Below are 23,023 nucleotides of genomic sequence, written 5' to 3' on the forward strand. Positions count from 1 at the left end.
GCCATGCTATCTTACATTACATCCATGAGCTAACGACAGGCTTGTTGATGAACACGCCATTGTCCCCCTAGTTTCAGTTCTGCTTTCATAAGGCATTGACTGACTTAGAAACTTCACACTCCTGCCCTAATACATTTATGCTTCCACCCACATTTAGCCCAAAATATCTCATGGTTGTCCCCAGACGTTCTTGTTACAAGATCATGTTTGGCCACGAGAGACCAATAAAGTAATGGAATGGGCCTTAAGACGGTGTTGGGGATACCCCTGAGGGGAAATGAAGGCAGCTGAATGAGGGCATGTTAAAACTCGTATTTAAACGGGCGGTAAGATGTGCAGGGTGAGGGCTTGGAACCACTGGGGTACTCCAGTGGCTTTTAACTCCATTACTAAGGGCCCACTGCCCCAACACACCTCACGAAAAGCTTGATTATTATATGCCGAGCTTGATCAGGTATGTTGGGCCCAGGATTAGTTGAAGCTATTCAGGGCAGAGGGTCCCCAGGATTGGAGGCGAAAACCACTGGACTAACCAACAGACACAAGCTCAGTCAAGCTTCACTGTACAGTTAGCCCAAACACAGATAAAACTGCATTTATTGTTCTGTGGCCTATTGAGTTCAACCGATTTTGAAGAGATTAAGGTGAAAAATAACACAGTAATATCCTCAAGGGCTAAAAAAAACACTGAAAATAGCTCCTCTCCAGTGCCTCTCCTTGCTGCCCTCACTAGTCACGTGACTCTGGAGCAGCTGCACAGCCTCCCTATCGCTCTCCATCACACTCACACACACACACACACACTTCACACACTCACACTCATTCTCACAGAGTCGACACGAACGGAGCCATCGACACCACATTCTGACAAACACGGTGAATATCGGGAGAAGTATTATGGGGGACCGCGGGGTTTTCTTGCTGCTCATGGCTGTGGCCTCGGCGATGGCTCTCGAGGTAAGAACGAGCTTATAAAAGTGCTGGCTTTTTGTGGAAACCACTGAGCTTTCCGTCTTTTAACCACATAGCGGTTAGCTTACCTGACTGACTGACTGTGGTTGTCAACATGCCATAATACTGTAATAGCTGTTAATACAGCAACGACTACCTCGAATATAAGCGACTGAACATGTTTTAGTGCAGTATGTGTGTGTTAGCCACCGTTGTTTGACGGTTTGGCGGTTTCTATGCCAACGTGAGCGTTTTCAGGACTGGCTTTGGGTAACGAAAACTGGTCACCTTGAGGCTACAAAGGCTACACCCCAGAAATAAACAGCAGGGTAAAGGCAGGAATTCAGAGACAAAAACGGGCTAAAGGTCCCAAACTACGGAGTCTAACATGTTAGCCTCGTCGTCCGATGGCTGGCAACGATTTTGCTTGCTGCTTCGCCGACATGGCGTTGTTAAAATGAACATAAGAATCGTTGTTTTTGGACCGGAGCGGCGAAAATACAGTATGAACTGAATGGATTCCATCATATAACCTTACAGCCACGGCCTGTTCTTTAAACAGGCAACAAAAAAACTAACCTAAAATTGATATTAAATCAATATGGTGATTATGGCCCATATTACATGAGACTTGTGTGAGGTTTTACAGTCGTGGTGCTCGTTTGAATTCTTATAATGACCTAGGAAATACAAATCCTTGTCATTTGGGATATAACGACGATTAACGTTATATTCATTTAAAGCCGTTGAAACGAAGAGAACGATAAGCCAGCCGTAGCTAGTTTGGCGTAACGTTAGTGAAGCTACAGAAACAGAGAAGACCCATATCTACGGGAAACACAGACTGTTTGGTTTAAAATAACAATAAGACAGCAATATCTGCCATTAAAATGTTTTTATCCTAAATATGTATATATGTGGAGGCTGAAATGTCATCCCTGGCTTGTCGAAAGTCCAGGCCGTTGTTTTAAGAATTGCGCAGTCGTGGCGTTAACGTTAGTCCCGGTTAAATTTAGAAGGGGGTGTGAGGAGGAGAAATGGTTTTCCTCGGTTTTTTTCATATGTTTGTAAAAAATTACGGCTTATTCGACTGGACTCTAGACAAGAAGGAATTGGCTATGAATAGTGACCCCTTTGTTTCTGCCTAGCTGTCTTTTTTGTATAAGGAACAAGGAACATTTTTCCCGTCAACATGTTACCTACATGTCGCGGGTTGGGAGAGAGTTGGATGTAGTCAGACAGAAGCAAGATGGCGGCGGGGATCTGCAGTAACTGAGCTCTTGAATTCAGCGGAGCTGTGTCTGAGGGAGGACAGCGGCATTTATAGCCGCCTAAGCTATCTTTATGCATAAATACGAGGTTTCGAGGAAATCCCATTTAGACGCAGCTATTCCTGAGTATGACAAGCGGCTGACAGCAGAGTTATGTGCATCAGTATTGTTCCTACGGGCTGCTAGCACCAGCCCTGAGGCTTCCTGCCATTTGCCTTGGCCTCCAAAAACACCCAGGCCATAATTTTTTTGTGTCGTCTTGCCGCAGTCACATCTTGTCCTGAGACACATCTTGTCCACTTCCCACATTATCACGAGCAGCAGTTTCATTGTTCTGGTGTTTTGAGCTGCTGTAACCGTCCCAAGTGCATAAGCCAGAACGCCCTGTCACGAGTTGATATAAAGTCTGCGTGCGGCCCTGTTGGCTGATAAAGTGTACCCTACATTTCTGTGACCTTCAGAATAAATGTATAAACTTTGTGCTTGTCCTTGTAATAACTGAATGCGAGATTCCAGTTTTTAGTTCCTCAGTTAGTTTGTACACTGTGAATAATGATCTTGGGAAGTGAATCTTCAAGTCTAATTACACATCGCTGCTGTCAGAACAAAACCTCGTATCTCCAAAATGATAACTTTACAGGAAAAGGAAAAAAACCTACTTACTTTTAATGTAAGTCAATGGAACCAGGCTTTTTTTTTCCTAAGTCATTTTTGGCCATTTGTTTTGGTCCATTCATCATGAACTTCAGCCACAATGTAAGGGGCAACAGGCATTTTCAAATTACATAAAAAAAAACTGAAAACCAAGTATGGAGATACAAGGTTTTCTTCTGACAGCAGTGATGTATATTTTCTGTTTTATGTCTTAAAATAATCAAAATTATTTGCCAATGGAATGAGACAGTTTCATGAGATAAAATCACTTAGTTAAAACGTCTAATAATCATATACTTACAGCAATCTCAAAATGAGTAATATTAGATATAGGCCTATTGATTAGACTAAAGATGTTTTCACTTGCCAAGAGACTGTTTTGGCAGTGTGATCATTTAATTCCCTAAATGGTAATGGTTTTATTCATGTGTAATTTAATTGCTTAAGGAATTGGCTGGTGCTGATGTCCTAAGGAAATGGACAGAAGTGGTGTATAAATATATGGACTACGTCGATTGTACAGATATACCAACACAAATGTGAACCGGTTACAGCTGGTTTCCCCACACATGGATTAGGTTTAGTCTTAGACTTGCAATGGCAAAAGTTATTCACTATTGAAAAGCACTTTCACTCTAGGATTAGTCTTAATCTAGGTCTGGAAAACCAGCTATTAAGAGTAAGACACCTGAGCCTTAATCATTAGCCAATAAATTGTCAATCAGTAAAATCAGGGTTGTATTGAGGCCCAACCCAACTACCATTTCGGTTATCTTTGTAACGTGTGTGGGCTTTGATAGATGACTTCTTTTCTTAACTTTCTGACAGCAGTAACACAAAATTATTAAAAGGAAACAGTGGGGATTGTGTGTGCAGTGTCTGGATTTTTTTTTAGATGTGAAGAGTTAGGGAGGAAAAAAACTCTCAAAATGGGAAGTACCATTTTGCAATATAAATAAATGTAGTGTCATTATGTTGGTTATAGTTATAGTGATCTATGCTGCCTGTCACAGTTCTCTAAAAACAATAGAAATGCATGGTTAGGGCACCATTAGGGTTTGTCCTAAAGTGCGGACAGAAGTTTATCCAATTTTCACGCTTCTGTAACACGATTTTCTGATGTGGTGATAATGGAGAAGATTCTGAAAGTAGGAACTGTTATTCTGTAATAGCTTCCGTCCTAAACTCTGTCTTAATTAAAGTTGTCATGGTGACTAAAGATAAGATTTTGGAGTTATTTCTGTAATATGGCACCTAGTCCTGGAGTACCACTGCCTGGTATATTTTTTGCAACTAATGAACTAATTAACAAGCCCTTCCTGATGTGAACTGGGTGTGTTTAGAGCCAAGAAAACACAATGTGCAAAGCAGTGGTAGGTCTACTGCAGGACCAACATCGAGAATCATTGCACTAGGCTATATGGATGGGCGATTTGCAAAAGTACAATATCATGATACTGCAATTTTCACGATACACGATGCATATGACGATATTTTGACAGAGACAAAATATGCTAGTAGTGTCACGTTTTAAAGTTGCTATTAAAACTTTGAATAAAATGGTTGTTATTTAACATTTTACATACTGTGGTGCACTAAATCCAATTAATTAAACAGGACTAATTATGCTGTCTTTAATGGAACAATTGTCAGTGCTCTTGGGCCTTATTCACCAACCGTTCTTAACCGTTCAAATTTCTTCTTAAAACCCACTCACACAGTTTTTAGAAATATTCTGACATTCACCAGTATTTTCTTATTTGGGATTTGTTCTTACGTAAGAACAGGATCTACACACAGTCAAGAGCACAAAGGTGCAAACAGTTCTGTGGTTTAAGAACACGTCATGAATCCGAAATGGACTTTTTCTTAGGGCCTTTCTCAAGAACAAATTTAAGAAAAAACAGGTTGATTATTTGTGAATGAGGCCCAATGAGTCCAGAAATGCAATATGTGGATCACAAAAATGACAAAATACTGTCATATTGCCCACCCCTGTTTGGCTGTAGGTTCTAGTAGTCTCACAAGGTGACCATCCCTTATCGAACATCTTTTGTCAGAATTATTACCAGTTCCTTATAGTAATACATGGCTTTGGGATATTTGTCTTTCTCAGAGTATCCTTATGTCTATTGTATGTGACAGTTTGATATCAGTTATTCTCATACTTTTTGTAGTACCTTTTCTGGGTGTGGTTAAATAGGTTCATGACAATCATGATAATGTTCAGTGGAAATGAAACATGATTTTAAAATCTAAAACAAACCCAACCTTTTACAACACTAGAATCCACCACTGGTGGTCATATATCAATGTCTTTACATTGACTGTCTTAACACTGCTACTGCTTTTATTTATTGTTCATTGCTGCATCTTAGATGCTTCTGATGACAAACAATTCTTGTATATGGATATGTCAAGTACCTTTGTTGTCAAACTTCAGTCAGCGCCTTTAACCTTTATCATTGCTGCGTTTGTTCTTTATCGGTGGAAATGCATTTTCTGGCTTTTTGCTACCTGGTTTTGCCTCCCCTTTCGTGCGTTTTCTTTTCAATTAGCCTTGTGCCGCACTGCTGTTCATCCCCTTTATTCCGAGCTGCAGCCCCTGAAAGGTCACATTACCTACAGTGGAATGGAAACCATTCAGAGCTGAAAACCCCAGCACTGAATAGAGAGCTTTGTTTGTGCGCAACATGGCCTGTCAGCAGGTGAGCGATGTTGTGTCTGGAGAGATGAGCAGCACCATAGATTCCAGTGTGATGGGGGATGGCCAGCTGGCCGGGATTCTTCCTGTCTATATCACCGGCCATGTGCAGGTGGAGCTCAATTTAGATGCCCTGAGGGGGAGGCCAGGGAGCCTCCCGCTGGCTGCTTGATGGGCTACATGATGAGTTCCTGAACTAATGCATATCCTCCAGCAGACCTGCTGTCTTGGCAACGGAGCAATTGCTGAGTGGACCATTTATAATGAGAGAGCAGTCAACTGCACAGACATATTGTGACAGATGTTTTTTGTGGGGGATACGGCCTTTGACCTTCGCAGTCGACTATGAGCAGGAAGTGTGATTAGTACAGCGCTCAGATGGCCCCATGGGCCTCATCCCAAGTGGAAGCCACTGATGCAGTAACCTTGGCACCATAATATGACCTCACTACAGGTAGCAGCCTGATGAGCTGCGTGTTAAGTCTCATTGAAAAGCCTCTGGGAAAACCCTGAAAGTCATGCTTAAGAATACTGGTTTCTGGATCTTTAGAGTCTGTACATTTTGTTAGCTGCTTACATCCCCTCATCAAAGCATGCCTTAGTGAGTCTGTTCTTTGCTACTTTAAAGCGATGCATCTAAATATGTAGGATTGGTTTACCTATGAATACTTGCTGCTTTTACAAGTCAATTCTTTAGGAAATGCTTCAGTTATTCATGAAATCTCAAATTTCCAAATGATTATATCATCTTGGTATGATTTCAGGTGCCTTTTTAAAATACACTAAATGCATAAATGTGACAGTGCACCAGGATTTTGTTTGATTTTTCTGAAAACAAAATTTTACTTTGTCCAAAAAAGGTGTGAACACTTTACTGAATATTATTAATTTTTTAGGGTGTGGATACTTTACTGAATCTTGTTAATGTAACGGTTTAAGCACTTGTGTCACAGCCTTCAGATTGATACAGAGATATACAGAAAAGTATACAAATTACGTACATGTCTGTGGCACAGATTTGCATCTGTGTCGAGCCTGGTTTTATGCGGCTCCTCCCTTCTTCTTCTGCCCTCATCCTCCGAGGTTGTTGCAGCACACAGGCCGTCCCCTGGTGCCCAGCACCCAGGCTATAATTAGTGCTCCCCTAGGGAGGAGCGCTGGAGTTGGGGCGCTGCACGATATTCCTGTCTCTGCTCTCATTCCTCTCTCTTTTTTTTTTTTTTCTTCTTCCAAACCTTTCTCTGATACTGTAACTGCAAGTGCAGCATTTCCATTACTGAATCCCAGGTTGTTTTTGTAAGCGTTAGTGTGTGACACATCACCATGGGAATTTGATGATGCAATGTTTAGATCTAGATTACTATTAAGTCTATATATGTCTCTGATCTGATGTTTTGCCCGGTACAGAAACAGCAAGCTTTGCTGGGAGTGCAAACTGTGCATGAACCTATTCTGTACTTCTCTGCTTTTGAGTTTCAGTGTGTCTTTTTGAGGAGCGACACTTGGTAAGTGCTCCTAATTTTAGGCTAGTTGTGACAGGGTGGAGTGGGAGACACTTGCAGACCATGCAGAGCTATTCTTGGTTCCCCTTGCTCTTCCGTGTCTAGGGAAGATTTCCTCTGTTTGTTTGGTGACAGGAGGTGCAAAGACAAAAGGTGCTGGTTAGGCTCTGCTTTCTGCGCCCCGGTCCCATATACGTGTGTTCTGTATTGGACTGTGTATACCAGTAGCTGGTAGTTGATACTCGTCCCTATTTGAGTTATTCTTAGGACTACAGAAAGGCTACACTAGCAAGGCAACCCGAAGCTACACCATAATAACTTTATCAGGAGGACTGCAGATTATCTGGCTAGATCTTTTGAATTGTGGTTTTACTTTTCACAGAACTAACCATGGAGATCTGTACTGTCTGGGCCTGCGGCTATTGTTTATTTGTATGATCATTTAAATAATTGACTATTATTCTATTAAGCAACTAAGCAAACAATAATGCCTTCTGCCATTTCCTCTCCCAGCATTGCCGTCATTCAGAGAACAAGTTAGCTAGTAATCACGTCAAGTAATTTCTTCTTTTATGATTCAAGGAAATGACAGAAGCCTTATCGCCCTAGTACTTTTCGTGCTATTTTGCAGTCTGTTGGAATTTCCACAAATGCTGTATGACTGTCAAAGCATTATGGAGCACTTCTGTTTTTTGTTTAATGTTTTCTGTGATTAACGTTGTCAACAACTATTCGACATTGTTAGCAAATCGTTGTGGCCCTAGTCTTGTCCCATTCAAGCCCCATCCCCTTCCTGTGGTCGTTAAAAAAAAAAACAAAGAAGCCAGTTGGTTTCCAGTTGGGTTGAATGCAAATAATTCAAAAGCAAAAGATCTTCAATAAAAAGACAAAACGGTGAGTCACACTCCAGGCACGTCTCTGTACAAGTGCACCAAAAGGTTGCCTTATGTTTCACCATGGTGGCCGTGGGGGTCAGACAGCGGGCAGTGTAGCACTTCTGGGAAATGGGAACATATTCCCCACAGACATTGACTGTTGCCCTCCCACACCTCTCCTTTCCCCTTTTCTTATCCCCTTAGATGAGCGCCTTTTCAAAACACCCCGTTATAGGAGCTACTGCTGATGTCTTTAGAAGTTCCCAGTTCTCTTATGTTCTTCTCCTCTTTCAGTTTCCTGTCCTAGTGTTGTCATTGCTGTCTGTTGGCTCACTGTTGTAAACATTTAGGCATTTGTTTAACAATAGTAGTCTTCATGTACAGATCTGAGGCCTCTGTTACTCAGATCTTACCCTTAAGCCTTATAGGACCAAAATGCTGAACTGGCCCTGGATCAGTGAAATAGCACAATCGCTGGAACAAAACAAAATAAATACCAGCCTCTCCCAAATGGGGCTGCAGGGGGTGGGATAATGGATGGATAGTTGAGCGCCGTCATGGCAATTGAGTGGGGGGTTGGCGAGGCAACAGCCAGTATCTGTGGGAGCACACATCTTCACTGTCTTTGTCGTGGTGGTGTTGGTGAGTTGGTGCAGTGCAGGGAGGAATGTTGGCAGGCAGGGTGTAAGGGAAACGAGGCAGGCTGCCCTGTAATCACCGCAACGCATACACACCCTGGGGATCCGGTCCTAGCGACCAGGAACGGATATTATTTTACACACACACACACACTCACACTCACACTCATCTGTGAGCTTTCAGGCGGCGAGGAGAGAAGGGTTATCAGAGCTGCTTACGTGCACTTTGATTGCCTCCCCTATCTGTCTCGCCCAGACACACACCCAAACCTTTCTCTGTGTCCACCATTTGCTTTGTCTTGCTTTATTACCTAGCAGCAGTTTATTTTTTGTAAGCTGTAGAAATTCCTGCCCTCTTGTGAAACATGTGTGCTGCTCTTTTGCTACATTTTCATGCCAAATCTTTATTTTGTGATATAATGACAGGAGAGGGCACAATGCCCGTTTTTTATGTTACTAATACCGATATTGAAACTTTGAGTATCAGATTTAAGCTTTAAAATGAGCTATTTTAATTGAAGCACTTGAGATGAACATCTAAAAGTAGGCTGTCATGTTCCAACTATTCAAAACTCTGCTACCTCATAGGAAGGAAATACACAGCCAACATCACGTCCCACAAGGTGAGCGTGTGGTATTTCAAGATAGATTTGTTATGGGTTCGGGTCTGATTCAGTCTTCTTTTTTTTTCCTTGTTCGATATCTGATCCAGCATTTTCTGTTGATATTGGTCCAATACGGATTCTCTACTAATGACCCAGCGTTTTGGCTCGTCCTAATATCTGTGCATCTACCATTTCACTTGCTTCACACAGAGGGTTTTTAATCGGCGACAGATTTTGGCTGAACCTCATCGGCTCTCGACCCCCTCATCCACATCATGTCCTTAATGGCAGTGTCTTAGCTGGTGCGAATAGTCCCTTACTCTGCCTGTGTCCAATCCCCTGGTCTCTCGGCTTAAGTCCGAAATCCCATCAGCTGTCTTCAGAAAGTGTTCCTCCGGGCCTCGCTCTCGGATCCTGGGAAGCCGCACGGGCTGCGAGTCTCCCTGATAGCACAATTTCACAATTAAAAGCGACCCAAGTCTCGGCCGCTCTGGGAGGGGATTACGCGCTAAGGCTTTTGCATGCAAATGTGATAAAATGTGTGAGCGCAGCAGATGGTGGGAAATTCATCATGGCTGGGAACGAGGAAGTGCCCCCACCCCTCCCCCCACAATGACCAATATGTTAGCTTGGGTCAGCTGGAGACAGTGACCCGTACTGGACAATGGTTTTAACGACTTTGGTTTGATAGGGAGTTGAATTAGGTTGTATATCATCTGCAAACTCCCTGTGAAAGGTCACTGTTGATGTCAGGTCATATGTCAACATAGCTGAACCAATATTCGCTCGTCAAGTGGCTGAGTCTAATAGTGTGGTTTAAAGCATTGTACCTTTGTCAAGGACAATTTCTGACTCTTAATGATTACCTAAAGCTTGAAGATTCCTTTCAAGAGTTTGAATATTTTAGTCATTGTCTTAATATTGTCTGAAGTTCACTAAAAGTTATCATTGATATCTTGATAACATTTATCCAAGAAGTAGACTTTGACTTGAATAGTAGAAGTAGACATTGACTTGCACTTAACTACTGTCAAGTTCAAGAAAGGGTCTTTTTGGTAACCAAAGGAAAGTTGCCTTTGGACTGGACGTTCTAGCTCAGGGTACTTTTTAAGCTGCCTTTGTTGTTCATTCTCTCTGATGGGGTCATTTATTAGGCACCTGACCTGATTCATTAGTTTGGAATCCTTCCAGTACTAGTAATGTGTTTAGCAGTGACTTTACAGCATTAGAAATCAAATGCCTTTTTGCCCATAGCAAGGTAAATCAGAGCTATACCTCTACTAGTAGTGTCCACCTCAGCAGCTCTGACTCCTGCACTATCAGTGTCCATTATCAGTGGGAGGACAGACTTCAAGCTGTTGTCTTGGCCTTTAGTTTATCTGATCCTCTCCAGAGCCTCCCCCTCAGAGCCTAGCCTGGTTGGCTCCATTATGACCCCAACAAGAAGGTGCAAAAGGAGTTAGCAAGGCAGTGAGTGGATGGATGGAACTGGACAGTGTGAAGTTTAATGGGCATAAAGTGCTGTCTCGCGCTGTCCACTCTCATTCTGCCCCGATATCTGCAGGGTTACTTTTCTTTGCTTGCTGTTTAATGGACAAAGAAGGAAGTGGAGGGGATACTCAAGTTTGGGAAATGTTACAAACTGTCCAGCAGTATTATAACTAATAACTCAGGGCTTTTCTGTTGACCTCAAGCCAGCAGTGACTGACCAGATCAGGTTATGAAATCTCTCCTGTATTGTCAGAGCATTTTGAAGGTTAATGTCTAGAGTTGCATTTCACAAGTCCAGGTCCTCTGGGAGAAGTACGAAGTGTTGACTTGCTCTTTTCCTGAATTTTAATCACCCGGGTTTGATTAGTTTAGCACATACTGAATGTCAGACACCTACAAGGCAGTATGCAGTAATGTCCTTTCAGACTGATACTGTCGGTGATGGTAGTCTGCACTTGGCATAGCGATTAGTGTCATATCTTGTTACGGATGTTTCCAAAGATGCCTTTGATCGTCATCTCTGAGAGCTTAAGAGGGAAGCCATGACTTTTCCTGCGTTAATAGGATAATGGGATTCTGGACTTTAAGAATGTGGCTTCACTTTTTAAACAGCAGGTCATAAGAATGGTTTAGTTACTACTGCCAGTGTTGCTGTTAGGGAATAAAACCAAACAGCTGTTCAGTGAAATAAACTGGCATAGCTTCCATCCATTGTTACCAGCGTTAGCATTAGGCTTGTGCCGACAGAAAAACTTGGTATCACGATGTTTTTGTCATGGTTTTTGATGTAATTTTGATTTTGCATTTGCTAAAAGAAAGATGCCTAAGCTAAACAATCATCTCACTGTCATTTTGTAGGTGGTTATACATGTAGAAAGTTTTACAATAAAGTTATTATTATTTTTTTGGTTGATGATACACGTGTCTGTAATGATCATAAAGGCGTTTTAGCACTTAGGACTGAAGCTGAGAAACCCTTTTTTGTAGCAGTCATATAATAATGAACGTGCATCAGCCAAACATCATAATATAGCGGTACTTGATGGAAGTGGAAGTCTATCAGTAGCATTGGTTAACCCTCCATTATGATAATGCTAATTTAGCACCTTAATGGTTTTTCCCATGTTAAATTAGCAACAAGCTAACTGTTTAATAATGCACAGCTCCAGCCTACACCCAGACATTAAGCTTTAAGCATACATTTAACATAAAATATATTTTCACTTTGTATGTTCCAGTTTTAGCGTTCTTACATAAAGTATGTTTACTGTGGTTTTGGACTTTTTACTTTATATGCACAGAATTTGCGACTGCAAACTTATGTGTATTCATGAGATCTTGCCCTTTTTCCTCCTCCAAGCCTGGTGGGGCTTTTCAACTTTTTTTTGTTTTTTTTTTATGGAGGAAAGGTTCTGGGACATCTCGTTCCTCTGCCTGGCTATGTGCTCTGTTAATGTTTACTTGCATCTCTGATCCATTTACAGGAGGGACTGTGTCGTGTGAGCAGAGCATGACAGTATAGCTGGAGCTTGTGAAAGCAGATCTGATCTGTAAAAATTCTGGTGAAATTGCAACTTATTTGAGTAGAATGCACTGATAGTATTTCAAAGGGTCCACAGTAACGCTACTGTGCATATTTTAGGCCTGTCACAATTATTACATAATTGCTTGATCCCAATTATTTGAGCTGATCTCAGTTATTTTCCACACTTGTTTGTTTTCGCGATCATTTGTTTATGTTGCAGCTTTGATAATTGGTTGTATTTTTATTTGTTGGATTGTGGCAAATACATTAACTGAGACACATCTGGGGTCTTACGAAAACAGCAAGACATCTGACTTGGTGCTATAACAGATCTAGAGGGCAGCGGTGAGTTATGTTGGTTTATTTGAACTCGAGCTGTGTCTCATCAGTTTGGAGCTCCTAAGCATTGAGAGCTAGGAAGCAAGATGGCTAATCAGACAATTTGGCCACTAAAATTTCATGATTGTGACAGGCCTAGCATATTTAGACAGTAATATGTTAGAGTGAGTGCTGTACTGTGAGATATTGGCACCGTAGATCAACACACAGGTGCTAATAGCACTTGTGGTATAGCATGACTTCAAATGTATCATTGTGATTACATTCATTATCCAATTATCCATTTTTGTTGTATGATTTTGTGACCATTATGATAATTAGTTTCTAAGAAAGTTTATAGCTTAAACCCAGCACTGCTGCCAGGCTACTAAATATAGTACTGCAATGAAAAATCTTAAGGGTGTCTACACTGGAAACATCAAGACTTCTCATCAAGGCATAACATGCTAATAGCCAGCTACACACTTTCGTAACACATTTAAAGGCAATACCAGTAGCTCAAAGCTGAGGGTACTACTAACTGAAACTTCCGACTGGCTAGCAATGTCCTAAAAATTAGAGAAAGGTGCCTACAGTGGATCTTTCTCCACCTCATTGTTTAGATTTTCTCATCCATTTTTGGCTGGTTTAACTGTGTCTTGACAGAACCAGTCTGACTTAGCTGCAGTGTTTAAGGTGGAACATCAGCACGATGCAGCGGGTCAAAATTACAAACAAAGCGTCCCTCGAAAAATGAGCTCTGCCACTCACGTCACGGCTTTGTTGGTTACAATGGCTTTTGATTTTATCGTCACTCACTTGGGTCGGTTGCCATTGTTACTTGCAATAAAGTTGTGGCTCTTTTTGCTGTGTTATAGGTGAATAAGGCAGAGTGTGTTCAGTGCCATTATCTGGAGATATTGCCTCTCAGCCAGTCAGAATTAACTGTGGTATATTTAATATGACAGTGTGCCAAATTACTAAATATGTCTGTATGTAATATGTCTAGGTAGCATCTGTGGCAGTTCTTAATCTTATACAGTAGCCCATGGCTGTGTTGGAGTTGTCCCCAATTTCTTTCGTGACTTTTCTACACATGGGCTTTTGTTGGAATGGCATGTGTTAGATCTTTGAAGAAACAACGGAATTGGGAGGGATTTGCTTGTTTGCGTGTGAGAGAGAGCTACAAGGGATTTGCAGCTCCAAAGGGCATTCGCACATGCTGTATGCTTGGGTGACCTTGAAGGACATTAACTTCTCTAGGCCATACATCACAATCCTAATGAGCAGCAGTCTGATCTGTCTGATCCCTTGTGCGTGTTTTATAAAAGGTAGCGTGTGTGTCAGATAGTCCACTCTATTCACAACATTTTGGCCACTTCACAAATGAACTATTGTCTTCTTGCCAGCACATTCAGTCTTCTAACAAGATTAGGGAACACAAAACGTTACCTTGCATCCCTCTCTCTCGCTCTCTCGCTCACCCTCCCTCTCTTTGCCATTTCTTGCGCAGCACAATGCTGTCTTTGAGCGGCGTTTTTCTTTTGCTCTCCGTTTCCCTCATCCTCACACAAAGACCTCCTCACACAAGAATCATACATATATAAAAATAAAAGATTCAGTAAGAAACATGAGTTACTATTTTATCATGTGCACTTTTACTCTACAGCAGTTTTGATAGTGAGCAGTCCGAGGGAGAATTACAGCAGTAGTTCTCACTGCTGCCACCTGTAGTGTGGTAGCAGAATCAACAAATCTGGTTTGTGAATTAACCGTATTCGGGACAGCCAGCAGAAGCTGGTTCTTTTTTCTTTTCCTGATGACATCAGCGTTATTCTGACCCAGACAGCAGATTAAGGAAGGAAGGGAGAACGTTGGGACATTGTATGCCGAGCATGTGTGATTAAATGACATGACAGTGTTAGGGAAAACAACATTCTGGATTACAACAAGAAAGGTGTGGGGAGGGTGAGTACGAATTTATGAGTAAATGGTGACGCTCATCAGGCCTGTCCCAGTTTTCCTCCCTCTTATTCAACAGTTGTTGAATTGATTGATTACTCCATGAGTGATCCAGAAAACTCCCACAAAACTCTAGTGGTTGATGTGCTTATGAATCCAGTCACTGGCGTGTACAGGATGTTACATGATGCTGGGAGTGTTACAGATATTTTGTAATCCTTTTTGTGAGCCTATTGAGGATTCTAACACAATGAGACAGTATCTCTCTCTAAGGTAACATAAATTGGTAAATATGACGACAGTAAGGTTGAAGAGGAACAGACTGCAGTTGAGAAACAAAAAAAAAGATTACAAAAATATAATAAATTACAGTTATTATTGCTCTGTTATGTTCATTGTTTGTAAGGTGGGATGACCTAATGAGTAGGTCATCCAGCCGCTCAGCTCTGGTCTCATTAGTAGGTTGTGCAAAGCTGAATGTATTGTTGGAACCCCAAAAAGGTTCTAATGGTTGATTACAAAGTGTATAAAGTCAATTCTCTCCTGACTCTAGGTGCCGTCAGATGAGGGAGGAGGACTTCTGGCCGAGCCGCAGGTGGCCATGTTCTGCGGAAAGCTTAACATGCACATCAACGTTCAGAACGGCAAATGGGAACTGGACCCTTCAGGCACCAAGAGCTGCATTGGCACCAAGGAGGGAATCCTTCAGTACTGTCAAGAGGTAAGAGTAAAGAGGTAAAAGTGGAAGGAAATGTCTGAGAGACTAATAAAAAAAAAAAAAGGTACAGAGGAACAGGAAAAGGAATGGTTGGAAAAGGGTGGTGATACCAGAGCATAAAAGGAGGGAATACATTTAGATATGAAGATAGGGTGAGGCAGTGGTTTCCAATAACACACCTGGCAAACACACCATGATTCATGTTACGTTTGATGATGAGTTGAATCAGGTGTGTTAGAGTAGGGAAAACACAGTTATGTCCAGAGTGTTAGGTTTCCAGGACTGGGATGTGGTGATGCTCAGTTATACATGACCACTCAGATTCACTACAGTCGTTACTCATAATGGATGACTATCTTAGACAGAAAGGCCTGAAATGACCAGGAACTTTCTCCTGCTAAACTCTGATAAGTAAACAGAAGTATTGCTGTTGAGTCCTAAGTCAACAACACTAAGACAGATTTCATTATTCACCATGTTTTTTTTTTTCAGTGAAACCATTTTATAAAATTTAGCATATATTCAGTCAATAATTTAGATTAAACACATTATGCAGTCCAAAATGTAATTTGATTTGCCATCATAAGGTAACATGCCTCATTATGTGTGGAGTCCTTCAGATCCTTGACACTGAAGCTTTAGCATTAGCTAGAAAACAGTCACTAAGTTAGTTAACCTAGTTAACCTACAGTTAATAGTGCTAATTAAAATCACCATAGCAGAATGGAAAAGTTTTATTTTGCATCTTTTATCTTTTCTCTTACTTTGTTCTCACTGTCAGTAGTGTAAGCTACATAGACATTTAGCAGTGTCGCTTCATGAAAGTACTGTTCTATGATCATGTCTGCAGATGTCTGGCAAATTGTCAAAGCAATAAATACATTAAACTGGTACTCAGGGTCCTCCAGATGGTCTAGATTTTTACGCCATCCTAACTTGCAACACAGAGAGAGAGAGCAATAATGCTGACCACCTGGTGATCCCTGAGGACCGGTTTGAAAACAAATGAATTGGGGCTATTTAAGACACTATCAATTAATAATAAAAAGCCCTATGTCCACCGGATGAGGACAAGTTTAAGGTTGTACCCATTGTAAAATCGTATGGACTACTGGGATATCGGATGTGTTCATTGTTGTCAAACATAATACAAGGAAGAGTAAAAAGAGCCTGAATGTTTGATGATGGACAAAGCCAACAAGTGTAATTGTTAATGAATGGGTCAAAATGGGTAGAATAATTTAAATATAAAAAGGTGATGAAGTCATTTGAGATACTAAAGGGGTTGTTCTTCCTGCAGGTTTACCCTGAACTGCAGATCACTAATGTGGTGGAGGCCAATCAGCCCGTCAGCATCCAGAACTGGTGCAAGAAGGGTCGCAAGCAGTGCCGCAGTCACATGCACATTGTGGTGCCCTATCGCTGCCTGGGTATGTTTTAGACGAAAGGGCATTTTAACCATTTTTGCTGTATCAGAGTTTTTAAGAGGGTAGCATTCAAATTTTCATTGTTATAATAATAAAACTTCTACATGCAGCTCCACGACATGAGCTACATGCTCAGTCAAGCTTAAAGTTACAAGACAATACATGAATTATTATTATAAATTTTTTTTTTTGTTCGTTCCAAACCAAACATCTTATTTGCATATCCATTTAAGTAGTTTAAATTCATTTTTGCCTCTAGTGTGTATATTCCTACCATTCTGCTGGCTGTTTTGTAATTATCTCCTTGCCTGTAAATGATACTGTGTACAATATTAATATTGCACTGAGTGTATTATAGACGTTATTTGTATTTATCGTTTGTGTGTGTTTGTGTTTGGGTGTGTTAGTTGGCGAGTTTGTGAGCGACGCCCTGCTGGTTCCTGATAAGTGTAAGTTCCTGCACCAGGAGCGCATGGACATCTGTGAGAGCCACCTGCACTGGCACACTGTGGCCAAAGAGGTAAGCAAATGTTACATATGTGAAATCTGCATGTTTTAGAGCTGCGTCTGTCACGTGACATTTTTCTTGCAGTGGCCATATTGCTGACCATATTCTGCTGCGTCTCAGTGGGAGACGATGGTGGAGAAGCCAAAGATAGTAAATCAGTTCTGAAAAAAAAAACAGGTTCAAAAAACAAAAATTACTTTTAGTCCATGTGTAGTTCCAATTAGTTACCGATTTAACGTCACAGTGGATAACTTGCCGCCTCACACTAACATTACTTCTATTGGCATAACAAGACTTTTGCACAAATCCTCATGTTACTCTTGCGATAGTAAATTGCTGTGAATAAGAGCATCTTTAAAAAAATTAAATGGAAATATAAGCATTTAGGCATATTGTTTAGAAACATTAGAATCATTAGAATAAATGCAAATAAGCAAAAAAGTAGTTTTTATCTTGTGGACTAAGTTTGAAGAACCAAGTTTGATTCCTGATTTCTTCCCAGCCATTCCATGGATTTGTTAAATCTGATTTAACATAATGAAGGACTGATTAATCAAATTATTCATATCAAATATGGGATGATTAGCTACAATTAATACTACGATTTCCTAAGGAGAGGTTTAGAACCGGTTAAACCAAAAAACTGTCATGCACAAAATCACTTCTTATTGAATATTATTTGTATTTAGTGTACATTAATTGTTTTTTCAGCAAATCTCATTCTCTCTCTTCCTCTCTCTTACTGTCCAGATACATAGTTTTTACTCTGATTTTCTCAAGTGCCTTACAGTTTTGCTCTGTACTGTACGTGAATTTAGTACAAAGGCAGACTCTGTGTTCTAGTGATCATCATTACAAGGATGCTACTGACGCCTGCTGCTTCATCACAGTACGGATTTAAGGAAGTTGAAGCTGTATGTGAGCAGTAGCTTAATTGCATTCAGTAGATTCGCTGGTGAACTATGTGCAGAGTTATACTTGGTGGTTGTGTTGATCTGTATGGTTTTTTTATGGCTTTTGCAGGGTTAACATGAGTGAAATTATCTGCCCAACACTGAAGTAATTAACATTGTCATGTTGTTTAGATTGCATAGAAATACGTTAAAACTTTGTTTTCTGATGAAATTACTGACAAATAGGAATTACACATCGAGCTTTGAGAATCCTGTATTTGGAATCACGTATGAAATTGAGGTCATACTGTGTTCTAATGATTCATCACATTCAGTACTGGCTTTAGAGATTATAGCGATTGCATGGAAATTCAGTTTTCTTCTTGTATAGACTCGCACACAGATAAGAGCCGAGCTCACAGGCGTATGCACTTCCAACATATTCCCCAAGTGTCTCTTAAGGCATAAGCTGGATCTATCTGTTCTGCTTATTGGATCAGTACCTTGAATCATTGCAAATACCCTTTAGCGTTCTTAGAACTTTCAGCCTGGATCTTATCTAGCTGCGGTTGCTGTAGGCCAGCATTTGGAACTGATAGGAGCCCTTTCTCATTGGTAAACAAATTAATGAATTAGATCATCTTGAAGGGAATTAAATGCTATTGAATCTGTCTCACTCACTATTATCCCTCTCTCTCCAGTCTTGTGGAGACCACACCATGAACCTTCACGATTACGGGATGCTGTTGCCCTGCGGCATTGACCGTTTCCGTGGCGTGGAGTTCGTGTGCTGCCCAGCAGAAACAGAGAGGGAGGCGGACAGCGACGACATGGAGGAGGACGATTCCGACGTGTGGTGGGGAGGAGCAGAGGCTGACTACTCTGATAACAGGTGCCCACACAAACACTCATGTATTACTCATTGTTTATTTGTCTCACAAGAAGTTGCTTTGCAGCCATAGTACATGCACATACTGTATGACACAACAGTATGTGCATGTACCAAGTAAAAAAAAAAAAGAAACTGGGACAGCATATGTGCAAGTGCTTATCAAATCTTTTACAGCATATCTCTGGAAGTCTATATTGAGAGCCAGCAGGAAGATCATGTATTACTGTCTTTATGAAGGTTTTCAACCAAACTGAATGCTGCTGTAGCTTGAGGTGGTTCACACTGTGGACCGAGGCGCCTTGTTTCAATTGTTTTCAAAAGGAGAGGCGCGTTTTGCGGGTTTTGGTCAGCTGTCCTTCATGCGGAGCACTCCGGGCGCCCTGATTTCAACTTCTCAATTTCAGCTCAGTGGTGTCAAATAGTCTCCTGCGGGCCTTCAGTGACTATTCAGTCTCTGAGCACCCTCAACTGTATGATTTCACAGATCCAAATTAGTACAATGAAAATAAAAAGCAGCTTTAAAAAAAAAAACTTAATTTTTCATTCATTTAATGCAAATCATAGCGATACACTAGTGTTCCCACAGGTGATATCCTACGTTAATACCACTTTTATTGTGCCTAACAGACAAGATTGTTCTAGACCCACAGCTGTTAGGCTGTGCTAGAGGGCGGGGCACTGTATGGCATTGTTGAAGGCAGAGAGGTCTGTGCAAAAAGCTCTCTGAAGTACAGTGTATATTTTAGGACATTCTAAGACCACAGCTTCAGCTTTCAGACAGCTTCGGGTCTTAGGAAAAACATTGTCTTGTCTCATACAATTGGACAAAACTGCCTCGGACTAAAGAGGCATCAGGCTAAGTGCCCTGAAAGTTCAGGTGATCTTTGCAAATCTGTTCTTTTAGTTCAGTTCTGCTTTATTGTCATTTGTATTAAAAATACACAGGTTGGAATTTAAGTGTGGTGGTATTTTGCTCCTCCACACTGATAAGTGCTTGTGAACAGACTCTATCAGTATACAGATACTTTATGTGGGTAAAGGCAACCAGTAATCCTCTGTGCTGCAACCACAATGCTCTCTTTGATTAATTACAGTTTCATGACCAAATTAAAGATCACAGTATTTTACAACAACAACTTTGACTGATCCATGCTTTTAGGTTCTTTTGTTGACTGAGATGAAGTCTCAACTCACCTGCTTTCACTGTATGGTAACGCAAAGGGTGGGTGGTGAACAAGGTTTAACCATTTACTGCTTTTATTTTGCACACAGTTCCCTGAATAAAAAGATTTTATTACTGGCACAGGCCTGCTGTGGCACATGCTGCTTTGCCTGTACCTGAAATCAATCTGCCAGTTTCAAAACAATGCATTTCATACATTTGCCACCACACCATTAGACTTTGCATCTTTTCCTATGACTGTGGGAATATGGTGTTTACATGTTTTCCTCATGCTGTGGGGACGGAGCCATTAATCCTTTGCATTCACACACACTTGTATGCCTGTGGATCTGTTCTTTGTATATGTAGACAGGCAGTCAAGTGTAATTTGTCACACATCCGATATATATCTGAATCTTTCTTAGAAATCTAAAGCTGGCTAAAACATGGAACCAGGCAGCAGCCTTCCTAAAGGCAGAATGCTGATCTAGACTCTGTCTCTACTTTTCATTACCTAATGAATACAATTATACAGATAAAGTGGATCAATGCTCTGAGACACTTGGTAAATTTGAAGCCCTGTTTAGGTCTCAATTTTAATTTAGACAGATACCAGCTCAGCTATTTCAGCAAGAGATTATGTTCCGTTTGCTTGTCTAAATCCATAAATCCAATCAGGTAAAGAACAAAGACCAATCTGATTAGAGCTTCATAGCTGTGTTTGTTTGCAAAGAAGACTGCACAGACCAATGCACATCAAGGATATTGTAGTTTTTCTATGCTGATGGGAATAAATCTGTGACAGTTTGATTATCTTTAATTTAAAAAAAAAAACACACAAACTTTCTGCACAGTAGTCTAAATAGTCTCATAATGGCCTCTTGCAGCACTGAATACAGTTGATCAAGTGTAAAAGAAGCAAATCTGTGAAATTGTTTTCTGTAAATTTTTAGGCAGTGTGTGTGTGTGTGTGTGTGAATGTACACAAATGTGTGTGTGTGTGTGTGTGTGTGTGTGTGTGTGTGTGTGTGTGTGTATATATATATATATATATATATATATATATATATATATATATATATATATATATATATATATATATACATACACACACACACACACACACACACACAGTTGTATGCAAAGTTTGAACACTTCCAGTCAATTAACATTTAATTAACATGTTAATGTCATATGTCATAAATGAAAGTAAGTGCACGTCCTGCACAGGGAACAAACTTGTGTTCTATATTTTGTGTGTGTGTGTGTGTGTGTGTGTGTGTGTGTGTGTGCGTATTATTAAATTTTCTTCTTATCTACCTGCAGTATGGCCCGGGAGGCAGGGCCGGCGGAGCAGACAGAGGCTGAGCCTGCAGCAGCAGAAGACGACGAAGACGTTGAAGACCAAGAGGAAGAGACTCTGGATAATGACCAGGATGGAGATGGAGTTGAGGAGGAAGAGGAGGAGGAGGAGGAGGAGGAGGAAGACGATGAGATGATCGATGAGCGCAGTGACAACGAGCAGACCACTAGTGTTGCTATGACCACCACCACAACCACTACTACTGAGTCTGTGGAGGAGGTGGTCCGAGGTAAGGAAATACATGTTCGCCTCAATAAATCATTGCTGTCATAAGAAAAAGTGTATCTCCATAACGGTGAAGCTTGATGTTCTCCTGTCTTTCAAAGAGATAAAAACTTTAAGTACTAGGAGCCCCATCTTTTTTAATACCTTTTGTAATACTAAAAGGAGTCTATGACATTTGCCCAGTGCTATAAGTATAATTGTGTTACATGCCATGAAACATTGATGGCCACATTTCTGGTTGTGTGTATGTGTGTGTGCCTTCTCTCAGAGGTGTGTTGGGCGAATGCAGAGACAGGTCCTTGCAGGGCCATGTTGCCCCGCTGGTATTTTGTGAAGGAGGAGGGCCGTTGCGCTCCCTTCATCTATGGTGGCTGCGGAGGCAACCGCAATAACTTTGAATCGGAGGAGTACTGCCTTTCTGTCTGCAGGAGTGTGTGTAAGTCACGCGTGTGCGGGTGTGTTTTTCTGGACACACAGGCTTCTTAAAGGGGAATTCCACCAATTTTTCTACTTTTCTGCATAACTAAATCATGAATATATAAACAAAGTCGTTCAGAGTAGTTGATGTGAAATACTCGGTTCTAGAGAAACTTTTAAGTCAGTTGTTTACAGTTGTGGTGAAAGGAATTTCAGATTTTGGCAACATTGCATTTAAAACTTTGAAGTTCATTGGTGTTGAATAGTAAATAAAATGGCTGTTTGCATGGTAGACATTGTGAACCTTGGCCCCTGTCACCACCCTTTTAAATAAATCAGAGTAAGTTTCTCTGCAACAATATGCTTAAAACCACTCTGAATGACTTTGTTTTAGGGATGCACAATGATGTCAATCATCAGTATGGGCCAGTATTTGCTTAAAAAAATGGCCATCAGATCTATGTTTAGATTTGACCATTATTTTAAACTGATATTTGCTAACATGTTTATTTTGCTCTGGAAGAGCAGCATGTCAGTGATTTTCCACACATAGGTTATATTTTGGTGCTGTTACCAAGGTATGTGATTACCCTCCAAGTATACTTCACCATTTTAAAAATGTTTAGCTTTTTTTTTTCTCTTAGTCCGTTTCAAAGAGCAATGCACTTGGAAAGTGAGCAGAAAAAAATAAACAAGGAGAACGGAAGGGCCAGGTTACATATTCTTCTTTGCTAATTGATGGACGTATTTATTTTTGTTTTATTTTATTTGTACTTATTTATATTTACACTTTTAGTTTGGTCGTTATGAGTACGTTGTAAGTACAAGGTTAGCAGTTAGCTTGTTAGCCTTAGTCAAACCTTGCATTATGTAAGCTAGCTACTAGTACTAGAAGTGCATGGTGGGCCATTTTCAGAAGACA

The 23,023-nt window shown here is 40.8% G+C and overlaps 1 protein-coding gene across 2 annotated transcripts in view; it reads left to right on the forward strand.

Moving 5' to 3' along the window:
• Positions 1 to 775: 775 nt before the first annotated feature.
• appa (amyloid beta (A4) precursor protein a) overlaps positions 776 to 23,023 on the forward strand; it is a 38,390-nt gene continuing 16,142 nt past the window's right edge. The window contains exons 1-7 of one of the 2 annotated variants that reach the window (XM_036557612.1): positions 776 to 957; positions 15,050 to 15,217; positions 16,515 to 16,644; positions 17,049 to 17,161; positions 18,744 to 18,934; positions 21,423 to 21,688; positions 21,953 to 22,120. In XM_036557612.1, the coding sequence (XP_036413505.1) occupies positions 898 to 957; positions 15,050 to 15,217; positions 16,515 to 16,644; positions 17,049 to 17,161; positions 18,744 to 18,934; positions 21,423 to 21,688; positions 21,953 to 22,120 (1,096 nt within the window). In that variant the 5' untranslated portion in view covers positions 776 to 897. The remainder of the gene's footprint in view (positions 958 to 15,049; positions 15,218 to 16,514; positions 16,645 to 17,048; positions 17,162 to 18,743; positions 18,935 to 21,422; positions 21,689 to 21,952; positions 22,121 to 23,023) is intronic. The other variant, XM_036557613.1, reaches the window with a different exon arrangement.

The sequence above is a fragment of the Colossoma macropomum genome, unplaced genomic scaffold, assembly GCF_904425465.1.
Source record: "Colossoma macropomum unplaced genomic scaffold, Colossoma_macropomum, whole genome shotgun sequence".
Classification (NCBI taxonomy): domain Eukaryota; kingdom Metazoa; phylum Chordata; class Actinopteri; order Characiformes; family Serrasalmidae; genus Colossoma; species Colossoma macropomum.